Here is a 15,811-nt window from a genome sequence, read left to right on the forward strand (position 1 = left end):
CAAGACAGATCATCATGAAATTTATGAGAAATGGAAATCAAAATGGCATTGGATTTCTCAATACAACAATAGAAACAAAGAAAATGGAGCAACAATATTTTTAAAGTCCTGAAGGAAAATTACCTCCTACCTAAACGTATAAAGTATCAATCAAACATGAGACATGCAAGGTCTTAAAAATTTTACCTCCACACAAACTTCCTCTAGAAGCTACCAAAGGATGTGCTCCAGCAAAACAAGTTAGTACTCAATAAAATGAAAAACATGGAATCCAGAAAACAGCTGAGCGCAGGAAAGAAGTTAGTCCCAAGATAGCTAGGAACCAGAGGGCAGATCTGAAGGTAACTCAATGGATAGGCTAAGAGTTGCCTTCAAGATTTAGGATAGTACTGTACTTTTTAACCTGAGGAACAGTATATCCAGGTAGGTGAGTATGGACCAAATTACATGCTTTTCTTTAGCATGTGTGATTATACCCCAGCTTTCCAATCCATGCTGCATGGATCAGCAACAACACTCATATCATGCCAAAGGTATTGTTTTAACCTAATCCTAAGATACAGAGTTTGATTCATCATGCTGTGAGCATCAAAAAACAGTTTACTTCCTCTAACCACATTTCTGCAACATCAAGTTACCCAGTATAATCCTGCCAGATACCTTGTGGTGAGCCTTCTGTTTAGCAAAACTCACTCATATCCTTAGCCATGAATTTGCTCAAAATTGGCCTCTGTAAACTCTCAGAGGAAGCTGAAGCCAGACTATGACCCAAAGACTGTAACATTTCCCTTGAAGCCTTCATGCAATAATAGTAATACTGCCCCTTTATACTTGCTAACAGGTTTTTCTTTTTTTTTTTTTTTCAGGTTTTTCAAAATTAAATATATTGTCGAAGAATATATGTGTTGGCAGTAAACTAAAAGAAATGCAAGGGAATGATTAACAAGTCAAGATGATATTTACATTTAAAAAGGAGAGAGATACAATTGCAGATATACCGGAGTCTTCTGAGATCTTAATAAATGTTTTATTTCTTAACATTCTTAGATATTAATAAATGTTCTATTTCTTAACCTGATAGTGGGTACATGAATGTTTATTTTATTATTCTGTAAATCATACATTGTTGTGCTTATGAATTGTTTCACAATTTAAAAAAAAATCATCCCACCTATTCCCTTTGCTCAGGTTCCATGCTTATTAGAGATCATTCTAGTGATGCTCTGACTTCTATTGTAGCTTTGCCTCCAATAAGCAAATGGACATCGGACCATTTGGCATGTGTAATTTTCTTTTTAGAGTAATAAACTGGTGTACAAGTTTCATTTTAGAAAAAAATTATTAATAAAACAATGAATGCTTAGTTCACTTAATTACTATGTTCTTATAAAAGAAATTAAATTGGTCTCAAAATATATCCTCTTAGAGCCAATGTATCTTCTGCAACTAACCAAATTCATTCTCAGAATCAAGACCTTTTTGACGCTTCAATTTCCTTCCATATTGCAGCTTCAATTTTTGAAGTATCATATTCCCTCATCATATCAAATTCAAGCCATGGCTGACTCCACTTCTGAGCTTCTTTCATTTGCTCTTCAGTTAAACAAAGATCAAATCTGATTCCTTTAATATTAAAATTTGGACGTTCCCAGCGTTTAGACCAGGGCTTAGGCTTCATTTTTACTTTCAGCTAAGGAAGATGAAAAAAAAAAAAAGCAATAATTAGGCTGATAGGCATGAGCAAAAATTCTTCTGAAGTTTCATTAAGATGATTCTTTCTTCCTTATTTTATACTTGAACTTCTAGTTTCAAATGTATAACCCATACCTCATTAACAGGAACTTTTTGGTTAGGCTCTTGTACTTCTGGCTTCATATTCACATCAAAAGTGCTATATTCAGGAAGGGCATCTCGTAAGTATAGCAAGCTATCATCTAGCCGTTTCTCTAATTTGACCACTTGAATCTCCTGGACCCGAGGATTATAAAGTTCAAAGCAAATCTCGACACCTAAATAGAACAGAAAACATATTCTTACAATCTAAGTCCACATTCCTATACATGTTTCATACTGCAGTAAAAGCATTTCATAAAGGAATTAGCACAAAGTTTTGCATGTAGAAAATGTGCTGTTAATTTGAAATTTTTAAGATAAAGATTACTGAAAGAAATAGAAATAAGCTAAAATTCATTTAAATATAAAGTGAGAAAGTCTGAATTGGAATGATAGTCTAAAAAAGAAAAAATGGCTTCTAGAAATATGTTGAGTCACATATCTCTTCAATCCTCATAGTAGTAACTTCAGAGAAAGTCTGAATTCATCCCTATGTCATGTTTTTTATCTCCCAATTACTTGAAGAAAAATCAATCTTCCATGTTAAGAGTAATAGGATTAATGGTACAAAAGAAGTAAAATATTAAGTTCCAACTTTGGTTAGAAGCTCCTTTGATTAAGGATTAGTGGATTAAAGGGCTGGAGAGAACTAGTTTTGCCTTTTGCCTTTCCACCTTTCACCATGTGAGGGCACAGTACTTGGCCCTTCCAGAGCACACAGCAACAAGGCACCATCTTGGATGCAGGGAAGGAGGCCTCACCAAATACAAAACCTGCCAGCACCTTGAACTTAGATTTCCCAGCCTCCCGAACTGTGAGAAATAAATTTCTGTTCTTTCTAAATTACCCAGCCTGTAGCACTTTGTTACAACAGCATGAACAGAATAAGCCACCAGAAATGTAAACCAGAGAGACCGCACAAATGCAAGCAGATGATGGTGACATGGATGAGGGTGATAGCAATGTAGAGGGAAGAACAGACAAAATTGTGATATATTTTTTGGAGACTGTGCCAAGAAAACTTGATTGACTGCATGTGTGAAAGTAAGTGGGTAGGCAGAGTGGTACCATTTATGGAAATAGAAAAGACTGTGAATGGAACACGCTGCAAGGGGAAATAAAGAGTTCTGCTTTCAACTTATGCTGATAAGACATCCAAATAGAGTGTTGATCAGATGGCTGCATATGCACATCTGGAACTTAAAAAGGGTCAGTCCTGGAGTTATAAATTTGGAAGTTATCATTATACAGATGGTATACAAAGCCACTGAACATGAAGGAAACACTAATGCAGGAAGTAGTGATGGGGAAGGTTGAAGCAGGTTACAATAGTCAGACATACTTTAGAGAATGGCAAGAGGGAGCTAATCCTTTTTGAGTATTCTGTGTCCAGTACTTCAAATACAGTATCTCATAGTTGATTGGCTAGAACCATGTAGAGTAGAAACTATTACTATCTTAATGCTTAAAGAAAATCAAATGACTCATCACTCCTATACTCATTTACTTCTATTACAAGGCCTCTCCAAGTATTTGACCTGATTGAAGGCACAAATCAATTAAGTCCTGCTGAATTCCTGCACGCACAGCCCACTAGGTCATTACAGAATAAGCAAGATAGCAACTGCTTTCACATTTTCAATTTCTTTGAAAATAAGAATACTTTGTTGTTGGAACTTCATGAAGCATACAACTTGATAAACGTAACTGTTTCTGCCATTTTAATTAATAATCTTGCTAGAGTTTTACTCCTTGTTCCTCTGCCTATTAGGCATAGTATATAAACACAATTTTGCCTTTTTAAAATTCCTCCAAAGTCATATAAGACAGTGATAATTTTGTTTTGTGTCATAACATAAAGTAAAATGTGGGTATTCATTTTAGGAGCAAGTAATTCATGAAGACATTATAGGTTTGTCTTAAAGTTTTACTCATGGGTTATTTGCTCCTAAAACGAATATCCCCATACTGCTTTATAGTAATTTATTCCCCCCTTTGATGTTGCCATGGTTTGCAAAGTCTACTTCTAATGACTGTTGTTCCAATAACATAAGAAGCCTTCAAGAGAAAGAAGTCCATCAACCATATTTAATCATTAACTTCAAATCTCAATCCATTCTAAAGCTACAGGCTCCACATCTTCCCTCAGAGTCTCCTTTTACTTTCAAATTTCAGATTTCTTATCTCAGGATGCAGAAACAAAAAGGAATCCTGAGATAACATCTTCTAGACAATGAAAATGATGAAATATAACTTACCTTGTCCTTCGATAACATTCCTAAGAATGAAAGTAGCTCCAAGTCCTCTTCCTGATCTCTGGATGCAAATCCCCAGAAACTGGCTGATTTTTCCACTGGCATATGGGTCAGCCGTAGTAACACGAAGAATACTGCCTACAAATTCAAAAGAGAAGTGAACTTTTTTTTCAGCACACCCAGCTGAGAAGTAAACTTTATATAAGATGCAGAAACAAACAAACAGCATTTCTAGATAACTTAACTTCCTAAATGTTTTAATGTAGGAATAAATACTTCATATGAGCATAACCCAAATATGTAAAAGACAATCTTCTTTTGCTTTTTAAGAAAACTAACCATCCAATCACTAAGCAACTAGCCATCCTAATTACTAATAATAAAAACATACAGCTCTTACTGACCAACATAGAACTCTGGAATGTGGAGTACTTTTCTCCTTTCTAACATATCTTTTCTTTCCATTTGAAATTTCAGAGGATCTGTTCTTCCTCTTGGAGGAATGAATTCAGGACTCAAGAACCTGTGAAAAATACAAACAAATAATTAAAAGTAAACTCAAAAGGCTGCTAGAAGAAAAATTGTTGCTTTTCAAAGAAATTAAAGAATATGATATTGATGTGTTTTATTCTTCATTGTCTAAATAAAAGTCAATCTTATTTCTAAAATTGTTAATGCTCATGAAAATAGCTAACAATTCCTGAGTACTCACCTGGTATTTTGTTAAAAGCTTTATGAAACATCTATAGCATAAATTAATCCTTCTAGCAACCATGTGGGTTTGGTGTCATCTCCTTTTTACAGAGCAAGAAACTGAAGCTTGAAAAAGGTAAATAACTAACCCATTGTTACATTAGCTATAAATCTGTCAAAACAAGATTTAAATGTAGGTATGTTGGTCAGTCTCCAAAGCCTATAACCATTACTACAGGCCTCACACTGAGCTATACATGCTATAAAAATTATATCAGAAAAGACACCAACATATAAATCACTAATTATAAACTGACTTTTCAAATGATCTTCCTGATCAGAGAAGATGGCCCTGGAGATGGTGCTGAAGGACCTGGGGCATCTGCAGGCTTGTTGGCTGTGTTTGCTGGTCAAGACTATAGACCAGTTTGAATATGATGGTTCTGACAGCTGTGACACCTATCTACAGACGAAGAGTAACCGAGATGGTATATGACTGCACTAGCTCTTCCTTTGACGGAATCATTGCAATGATGAGTCCAGAGGACAGTTAGGTCTCCAAGTGGCAGCGAGTCACTAACTTTAAGCCAGGTACATATGCGGTGTCATTCACTGGTCACCTGCCCCAAGGAATCATGTAGGAGCTGAAAAGTCGAGGAGCGACCTACAAATCCAGAGACACAGCTGCAGCACATCATGTCCCTGAACCATTTTCTCTTCCTTGGATGACAGGTGCGGGTGGGAGAGATTTGGGTTGGTGGATTAACAGATTGAACTGAAGAGAAAGTAGGACGCTGATTTTCCTATCCATGGCCCAGGGCGGCACCTTGCCCATGGCAAGGACTCTAGGTCAAATGCCAATAAATATGAACCTCTAGAAAGTTCTTAAGGCCCTGATACATTCCTTGCCTCCCTCTCCCTTTCTCTTAGGCACAGTAAGAGCTTATTTATGCTGTAAGAATCTTCCCAGAGCAGCAGAGGCCCTTCTACTCCCTACTGACTGTTTCTGAGCCTTCTGTACTGCAGCCTTTCTAGTATGCTTCCTTGCTTCCCATGGGAAGGTGCTGTCCAGAGGCTAGGTAATCCCATCAGCTTGGTAGTCCTGGGGTCTTGTGGTTGTATCTTTCTGCCCTCTAGACCTGGCACAGCAGTATCCCTTGAAGAAATCCTGAGGCTTCATAGTGCTCTTTGCTCCTTGACCATGTTTAATAATTCTTGCTTTTCCCCCTCCTCGTCTGTTTTCTTCTGTTTACTGCTCTTCCTATACCTTAGGCCAGTCCCACGTCCTTGCATTTCACATTCTCCTAACTGCAGACCCTTGGGCCTTAGGCAACTGCTGGGTCCTAGTCTGCCTTGTTTGTGCCTCTGTAGAAGGTAAGTCCTTCCTTTTCTCCTCTGCCCTAGTAGGGGACCTTGGGTAATGTCCCATTTTGGCCAAGGTGAGGTATTTGTTTTAGAATAAAAAATTCACCATAAATTCTCATTTACTTAAATTTCCACAGAAATCCTGTTAGTGTCCCCATTTTGATTTCCCTAAGTTGCTGGTTCTCCCTCTGTAAAAAAAGAATGATTAGACCCTGCCTGTTTACCTCAGGATTGTTGTGATTATAGAAATGAAGCTATGTGAAAATTGTGTAAGTCTTACAAAGGTGAAATCCTTTTGCTTAAAAAATAATAATCTTCCTTTTTTCTTCTTTAACTGATTTTAAGCTCATTATGAAATATTTAATCTACATAAAAAGTATAAATGACAGTACAATGAATATTCATGTCTCTACCACCCACCTCAAGAAATAAATTATCAATACTGTGGAAGCCCCTGTGTATCCCCTTCCTACTCCGTAGAGTTCATTACTATCCTGAATTTGGTGATTATTCCCATGAATTTCTTTCTCTTCCTCAATTTTCCACTTTGAAAATTTTAAAGCCTACCAAAAAATAGTAATACAATGAACACCTGTAGATCTTTCATCTACTTTTACCAACTGCTAAAATTTTGCTATATTTGCTTTATATATACATATCATTTTTTTCTGAGCCATTTGAAAATGTCAGCCAGGTGTGGTAGCTTACGTCTGTTATCCCAACACTTGGGAGGCCAAGGAGGGTAGATCGTTTGAGCCCAGGAGTTCCAGACCAGCCTAGGCAACACAGTGAGACCTCATTCTACAACAAAAAATTTTTAAAAATAGCCAGGCATGGTGGCGGGCACCTGTAGTCCCAGCTGCTTGGGAGACTGAGTAGGGAGGGGCCCAGGAGTAGGAGGCTGCAGAGCCAAGATCATGCCACTGCACTCCAGCATGGATGACAAAGCAAGGCTCTGTCTCAAAAATATGGAACAGCAAGGCATTTCGTTCCTCAATAATTTAGAAGGCTTATGCTAAGAATAAGGACTTGCTCCTATACTATCACGATACCCTTCTGAAACCTATAAAAGTCAGCATTAATTTGATAACATAATCTAATACAGAGGTATCCAATCATCTGGCTTCCCTGGGACACACTGGAGGAATTATCTTGAGCCACACATAAAAGACACCAACAATAGCTGGTAAGCTTAAAAAAAAAAAAGTCACAAAAAAAATCTCATAATATTTTAAGAAAGTTTACAAATTTGTGCTGGGCCACATTTAAAGCTGTCCTGGGCTGTGGGTTGGACAAGCTTGGTCTAATATAGAGTTCATACTCAAATGTATGTCATTATCTTGGGAAGGTATTTTACATCTATTCGTTGCCCAATTCAAAATACAATCAAGCTTCACACGTCATATTTGGTCGTTAGTCTCTCAGACTAGGACTTTTCTCCATCTTTGTATTTTTATAACATTAACTTTTTTGAACAGTCAAGGCCTACTATCTCATCTCTGAATTCTGGATTGTTTCCACATGCCTACACTAAGGTTAAATAATTTTAGTAAGAATATTACAGGGAGACGATGTGAACAACTTATTCTGTCACATCAGGAGACACATAATATCAACTGGTACCATTACTGGTAAAGTTAGGTTTGACTGTTTGGCAAAGTTTCAGAAGGTCCCCCTTACATTTCTTTTTACTTTTCATATGCATGTATGTCTGGGCAACATATATTGTTTAGTATAGTTTTTTTTTTTTTCTGAGATGGAGTCTTGCTCTATCGCCCAGGCTGGAGTGCAGTGGCACGATCTCGGCTCACTGCAACCTCTGCATCCTGGGTTCAAGCAATTCTTCTGCCTCAGCCTCTCGAGTAGCTGGGATTACAGGCACATGCCACCACACCTGGCTAATTTTTTTTTTTTTTTTTGTATTTTTAGTAGAGATGGGGATTTCACCATGTTGGCCAGGCTGGTCTTGAACTCCTGACTTCGTGATCTGCCCTCCTCGGCCTCCCAAAGTGCTGGGATAACAGGCGTGAGCCACCGCACCTGGCCTATAGTTTTAAAACTTCATAAAAATAGCATCCTACTACATTAATAATTCTAAAGGTTTTTTTACACACAGATTTGTGAAAATTTTCCATGTTTAAAAGTTAGCTCTAACTCACTCATTTTTCACTGCTATACAATATTCTGTCATATGAATGTATTTGCCTCTTCACCTACTGATGGATATCTAGGCTGTCTCTAAATTTTTGTTACAAAAAATCCTGTTACATTCATTCTCGTGCTTGTCTCCTTGTACATACATGTTAGGAGTTTAAGTTGTGTGCTTTCTGAGTGAGAAGGTATACACAACTTAAACTTAGTAAATTCTGTCAAATTGTTCTCTACAGCATATAATTTACATTCCTATTTAAGTGAATTCTATTAAATGCCACCGTTTAAAAGAGATATTCCATTTCTACCTTCAAAAACAAAGTTTTATAAAGAAATATTTTCTGAATCTCTTAGTTCTCTAACTCCAAGTTTACTTCTATTTAAATCCGTGGAATATTTTAAACGTCAAAAAAAAAAAAAAAGTCAGACGTGGTACTGGTAGTTCCAGCTACTCAGGAGGCTGAGGCGGGAGGATCACTTGAGCCCAGAATTTGAGGCTGCAGTGAGCTAAAATCACCACTGCACTCCAGCCTGGGTGACTGAGAGAGACTCTAAAAAAATTTAAAAAATAAAAAAATAAAAAATCCCAGAAGTAATCCAATCAACAATCTACAGCCCTTTCAAGAAGCCTATAATCATATCAGGTTTTTCCTCTGAAAACTGGCTTTTTAAAAAGGTTGCTACACAGCTCTCTTTTCAGACCCTAAGTCCTTTAAATTTACATGTACCTCCAAGATTACCACCATTCATATAAGTTTTTATTCACACTGTTTTGATGAGTAAGTTTCAGACACAATTTAGTGGCGGGTTTTACTGTGCTTTGTCTGCCAAAACTTCCAACCTAAACCACACCAAATTTTTTAAGTTGGCCAATCGATTCCTATCCAGGGTTAAGGGTCTTTTGAGAGAAAAGAACAGCTCTTGGACGTAAACAGGTATAAGCAGGATGTACCTCAGAGAAAAACTCTGGTACAGGACAAATACTACAGAGGAAAGAGTTTAAAATATGGGGAATCCCTACTTGAAGTTCTGACTCAATAAAACTGCAAAGAAGTTCAATGCTGGCTTGGGGAGAAGTGAGAAAGACAGAACAGTGTGGTGCGCTGGCTCTTGAATCCTACACACCTGCTCGTGCAGGGGGAGGTGCAGCCCCCACCTTAGAGCCGGGACCTCGAACGCGAAAGCGCTCACGCGCGCACCGACCGCAGCTGCCGGTCTAGCGCCAGGGCAGTGCCTCACCTGCGTTCCAGTTCCACGGGGCGGCGCTTGTCCAAGATGACCGGTTTCGGCGGCGGCTGGAACGCACCGGGCTCGGAAGGCCCAGTGCTCTGCTGCCGGACAGGCCCCGCGTGGACCCCTGCGGGAGCGGACGACGGAGGTCAGGAGTCTCGTGCCAACCCTGAGATCCCGCAGAGCCCCGCAATCTCCCCCAACCCGGCGTCCCACGGGGGACCAACGCCGGGGTTGCCTCTGATCTCCAGGTTCGCCTCCCCCATCCTGACCCTGGTCCCCTAACGCGCCCCAGCTCGCAAGTCCCGCTCCACTTACTGCAGGCGATAGAGGCCGGCTTGGGGAGCAGAGTCCTGGCGGCTTGGAAACTCCGGCCTAGGCCCATTGCAGCACAATACCCCGCTGCAATACAGGCCGCCATGCCAGCTAGCTAACGTCAAGACTACAGCTCCCAGTAATCAGTGCGACGAGGTTGCTGCAGTCTGCCACTATATGGCGACTGCTATGGGACAAAATGGATAAGTCTCTCCTCGCTCCTTCCTGATGTCTTAGGAAAAGTGCACATTTCTCTAGTTCCCCGTAATGCGCCAAGTTACACCCCTCCACAGGGGTGTTCTCCCGGCCTAGAAAGCTTTTTCCTCCCTCTATGAATCCACTCTATCTTCTCAGGCAAGCTTTCGCTATGCGAAAATCCCATTGTAGGCCCTCTTTCCCACTAGGTGCCTTCGATTGGCAGCTCTGATCTCATTTGCAATTCTTTCTTGTGTAATTATTAGATTAGTATTTAAATCTGCCATTATACTATAATGAGGCAAGGGAAGGGAGAAAGTCTTCTTTTTGCTCACCATTTTAGCCCAGCACCTAGCACCTACCTGGGCCCTCATTAACTTGTTTTGTTTCGTTTTGTTGAGACAAGGTCTTCCTCTGTTGCCCAGGCTGGAGTGCAGTGGCGCGATCATGGCTCTGCAGCCTCCAACTCCTGAGCTCAGGAGATCCTCTCACCTCAGCCTCCCGAGTAGCAGAGACTACAGTCTCGCACCATCACGCCCAGCTAATTTTTCTAATTCTTTGTTGTATGCACAGAAAGGAGAATAGAATAGTTCCTGAGAGAACTGCTGGCCCATAGTCCTTGAGACTACAGAAAGCATTAACCCTTTGAGGAACCCAAATGAATTTGGGCTGGGCAACTGTGGGTATGGATAGGTGGGAGAAGTAAAGCTGGAAAGGTAAATTGTAAGTCTTGTTAAGAAATTTGGAAAATGACTGGGCGTGGCCAGGCATGCCTGTAATCCCAGCACTTTGGGAGGCCGAGACAGGAGGGTCCCTTGAGCTCATGAGTTGGACCAGCCTGGGCAATATAGTGAGACCTTATCTCTAAGAAACAAACACACAGCCGGGCGCGGTGGCTCACGCCTTTAACCCCAGCATTTTGGGAGGCCGAGGCGGGCGGATCGCCTGAGGTCAGGAGTTTGAGACTAGCCTGGCCAACATGGTGAAACTCCGTTTCTACCAAAAATAAAAAAAATTATCCGGGTATGGTGGCAGCCTCCTGTAATCCCAGCTACTTGGGAGGCTAAGGCAGGAGAATCGCTTGAACCTGGGAGACAGAGGTTGCAGTGAGCCGAGATCGCGCCATTGCAACAAGAGCGAAACTCCGTCTCAAAAAAAAACAGAAAAAGAAACACACAAAAAAAAGAAATTTGGAATTTGTTATTTCAGCAGTGGTTACATAAGGATTGAACACTTAGAGTAATGTGATAATTTAACTACATAATAGTCATTCCAGTTGCATTAATGTCCCAAAGCTACCTCAAATTCAGCATATCCATACTGCGTTCATCTTTTTCAGCTCCAGACTTCCTTCCCAGTATTGGGTATCTCAAGGAATGGATTCAGCATCCACTCTCTTGCCTAAGCCAAAAATCTCAGTGCCATTCTTGATTCCTCCCTATCTCCCCCTGGATGAAGTTCCAAAAACTATGCCTGGCACCATCATATTTCAGGAATCCATATACTTTCTCATCCTCTCATCCATATTTCCAATCTAGATCAACATTTTTTCTGTCTTCAGGATCCCTGGAGATCCCTGCAACAACCTTCTCATTAGTCTTCTTGCCTCTGGTTACCTCCAGTCCTTCACACAGCAACCAAAAAAAGATGGCTTAGAAATGCATACCCTGTTCTTGTCTTTCCCCAGTTTAAAGCCTTACTGTTTACTTTTGACAGAAGTCAAATGCTCAAAAAAGCAACCAGCCTCTGCAGCTTGGCTCCTATGCTCTGGCTTGCCATCCTGAAGAACATAAGCTGTTACATCAGCCTGAGGAACAGGGCCATGTTTCGAGCACAGAATTCAAGATGCTGTGAAGAAAGACAGGGCTTTCTATTTTAACTCTAGCTTCTTTGATTAGAACAAGAATTTATTCTGTAAATGACAAGGAATCTCACAACCAAAATTTCAGATGAGCAATATTTTGGCTCTTCTACCTACCCAAAAAAGTAGACTTCAAGCCCTTAAGAGTAAAAGGAGAGGCAAAGATAATCATGACTGGCAGTAGTGAAGATTTTTCTGTATTAACCATGCCCAGAACACGTGGCCTTCACTCTTGCTAGGATTGGTCCTATGGGTAGGGGCAGAGAAATAAAAGACAGACCTTCACAGGAGGACAGCAGGATTTACTAGACATTGCCAAGCCACGCCTGCTGCCCTCTCCTCTTCTACAAATGAAGGAATAGTTGTGTAGAGTTTTACAAAATTGGAAGAATGAACCTAAAGAATCTTATCTAATTTTCTCCCATATTCTTGCTCACCTAACATCTATCAGGCCGTTTTGACCTTATCTTAATTTGGAGAACAAGCTGGAGTTTAAATTATTCCACCTTAAGTTGTTATTAAACAACTTCATAGAGCAAAATCAAAGAGCACAGAGCTGGCTCAACCATTTTGTGAGCTGATTATAGGAATAGAACTTTAATTATTTACTTCTGTGTTTTACACCCTTGGAAAGGAGATCATGAGCATCATTACATAATGTTCAGCCAAGGGAAGAAAGTATTCCAGGCAAACTGGCTGCTTCAGGTTATTGTGACATCAGGATCCTTCTCGGTTTTGCTCGTTATTACATCCTCTATATTTAGTAGAGTATCTGGCACCCAATAAATATTTCTAAGTAAAATTAGATAGATCACTCTGATTGTACTTTAGAAAATGGCTGGGAAGCAGGAAATTATTGAAATATTCCAAAAGAGAGATGGTGCTAACCTGGAACAGAAAAAAAAAATGGTTCTTAAAGTGTGAACCCTTGACTAACAACATCAGCACAACCAGAGAACATGTTAAAATTACAAATTCTCAGGTCGCACCCCAAGACTTACTGAATTTAAAACTTTGGGCACAGAACCCAGTGATCTATGCTTTAACAAATCCTCCAGGTGATTCTGATAGTTGTTCCAATTTGGGAACAATTGAGGTAGAGGCAATAGAGATAGAAAGTGGTATTTTTTTTTCTGTCTCTCCATCTATTTGTGAGGTAGAGTCAGTAAAAAAAATTTCTGAAATGTACTAACTGGAGTCTGAGAGAGGTTCCCATCTCTGCCTTTTCTTCTTCATGGGTAATAGGATAGAGGTATGCCTACCTCATTGGGTTGGTATAGGGATTAAATTGCAATAATGCATAAAGTTTGCAGATAAATGTATAGATCATAATAAATTCTTTTTTTCCAACTTTACTGAGACATAATTGAAAGATAAAAATTTGTATATATTTAAGGTGTACAACATGATGATTTGATATATGTATGCAATGTGAAATGATTACCACAGTTGAGCTAATTAACATATCCTTCACCTAATTAAAAAAAAAGCTTTTTGTAAAACTTATTTTAAAGATGCCAGCAAGAGGAAACTATAATCTGATTCATGTATTAACACATCCAAAAAAAGAATCTCCTATACCTAGAAAACCGTAAAGATGCTACCAAAAGACACCTAGACCTGATAAACAACTTCAGTAAAGTTTCAGGATACAAAATTAATATGCAAAAATCAGTAGTATGTCTATACACCAACAGTGTTCAAGCTGAGAACCAAATCAAGAATGCAGTCCCATTTACAATAGCCACCAAAAACATAAAATACCTAGGAATACACCTAACCAAGGAGATGAAATCTCTACAACAAGAACTACAAAACACTGCTGAAATAAATTATAGATGACACAAACAAATGGAAAAACATTCCATACTCATGGATTGGAAGAATCAATGTCACTAAAATGTCCATACTGCCCAAAGCAATTTACATATTCAACGACATTCCTATTAAATTACTATCATTTTTCACAGAACTAGAAAAAAAAACAATTCTAAAATTCATATGGAACCAAGAAAGAGTCCAAATAGCCAAAGCAATCCTAAGCAAAAAGAGTAAAGCAGGAGGAATGACGTGATCTGACTTCACACTATACTACAAGGCTACAGTATCCAAAACAGCATGGTACTTGTACAAAAAGAAACAAACAGACCAATGGAAAACAATAGAGAACCTACAAATAAAGCCGCATGCCTACAACCAACTAATCTTCAACAGAGTCTACAAAAATTAGCAGTGGGGAGATGACATCCTATTCAATAAACAGTGCTGGGAAAACTGGCTGACCATATGCTGAAGAATGAAACTAGACCACTACCTCTTACCACATACAAAAATTAACTCCAAATGGGTTAAAGACTTACATGTACGACCTCAAACTACAAAAATCCTAGAATAAAGCCTAGGGTATACTCTTCTGGACATTCACCTCGACATAGAATTTATGATTAAGTCTCACAAAGCATAGATGGAGTGGTGAGATTAAGCGTGTTTTTCTCTGCTTTTTCAATTTTTCTAGCTACATTTTCTGTAATAGGTACATTTTGGTTTTACAATGAAAAGCAATACTATTTTAAAAACACAGCTGAGCGTGGTGGCTCACACCTGTAATCCCAGCACTTTGGGAGGCCGAGGCAGGCAGATCACAAGGTCAGGAGTTTGAGACCAGCCTGACCAACATGGTGAAACCCCGTCTCTACTAAAAATACAAAAATTAGCAGGGCGTGGTGGCATACCTGTAATCCCAGCTACTTAGGAGGCTGAGGCAGGAGAATCACTTGAACCTAGGAGGTGGAGGTGGCAGTGAGCCGAGATCGCGCCACTAGCGTGCCAGCCTGGGCGACAGAGCGAGACTCCATCTCAAAAAAATAAATAAAATAAATTTTAAAAAATAAAATAAAAACACAAATGCTCTGACTATGATAGTTCTTACTTCCTTTGCTTCACTCCGAGGGAAGCCAGGTACCTGTTACGAGCTGCCCTATGGAAAGGTCCATATGGCAAGGAAACAATGTCCCCAGCCAACAGCCAGCAAGGCTGCTTCTAGCCACAGGAATGAGCTGGCAAGCAGACCTTCCCTTAATTGAGCCTTAAGTTGACCATAGCCCCAGCCAACCTCTTGATTGCAGCATTGTGAAAGACCTGGAGTCAAAATCACTCAGCTAAGCCACTTCTGGGTTTCTGACCCACAGAACCATACAATAATAAATGTTTGTTGTTTTAAGCTGCCTAATTTAGGAGCAATTTATTAAATAGTAATAGATAGTGAATAAAGGAGTGTATGTGTGGTGGGGGTGAGCTTATGAGGCAACATGAAGTTCCTTCATCCAGGCAAAATATATACTTCAAGGCCTCACAGATAATATTGACTGGAGAATTTGTCATGGCCCTGGGTCTGACTTGATTTTGGAAGCCCAGAACCTGATTTTCAGCACAGCATTAAGTAGATACATCATTTAGGGCAGACTTACATGAACCAAATTTTTGAAATTGATATGACAAAACTAAATGCTAGTTTATTAACTTATAAGTGAACAAAAAATAATATGCTGACCAGAATACCAGAACATTTATGTCTTTGTGACCATGACTTTCTCTCTTGGAAGGCAAAATTTAATGTCAAATATGGAAGGGGTTGCTTGATGAACATGGAACAAAGGGAGTTTAATATAGGTTTCAAGTGTTTATTGGCAACAAGCTAAGTCTCCTATTAGGGAGGATTTCATCAATGGAATCAGAGAACTTGACAGCTGTTGTCTACAACTTCCTTCATTTATGTCTGCCCCAGAATGGACTCATCAGTGGGCCTGGAAATTCCCCAAATTACTTGGCTAAGGCTCTTTCCTTTCCTGGCTGGGCACTGGCCAACTTCCTTTGCATTTTTCTCTACAAAATGACTAAAAAGATGCATTGATTT

The 15,811-nt window shown here is 39.5% G+C and overlaps 2 protein-coding genes and 1 pseudogene across 2 annotated transcripts in view; 2 read left to right on the forward strand and 1 right to left on the reverse strand.

Moving 5' to 3' along the window:
* Positions 1–865: 865 nt before the first annotated feature.
* Positions 866–9,976, reverse strand: MRPL19 (mitochondrial ribosomal protein L19). Its single transcript, NM_001134005.1, is given in 6 exon segments — positions 866–1,690; positions 1,828–2,009; positions 4,092–4,226; positions 4,493–4,611; positions 9,537–9,654; positions 9,846–9,976. Coding segments are annotated over 6 exon segments (879 nt in total). The 5' UTR covers positions 9,949–9,976; the 3' UTR covers positions 866–1,468.
* On the forward strand, positions 5,128–5,670 carry LOC112132063 (transcription elongation factor SPT4-A-like; annotated as a pseudogene).
* EVA1A (eva-1 homolog A, regulator of programmed cell death) overlaps positions 9,575–15,811 on the forward strand; it is a 150,417-nt gene continuing 144,180 nt past the window's right edge. Inside the window, exon 1 of the mRNA XM_054548001.2 lies at positions 9,575–9,778. The gene's annotated coding sequence lies outside the window, so the exon portion shown is untranslated. The remainder of the gene's footprint in view (positions 9,779–15,811) is intronic.

The sequence above is a fragment of the Pongo abelii genome, chromosome 12 (assembly GCF_028885655.2).
Source record: "Pongo abelii isolate AG06213 chromosome 12, NHGRI_mPonAbe1-v2.0_pri, whole genome shotgun sequence".
Classification (NCBI taxonomy): Eukaryota; Metazoa; Chordata; class Mammalia; order Primates; family Hominidae; genus Pongo; species Pongo abelii.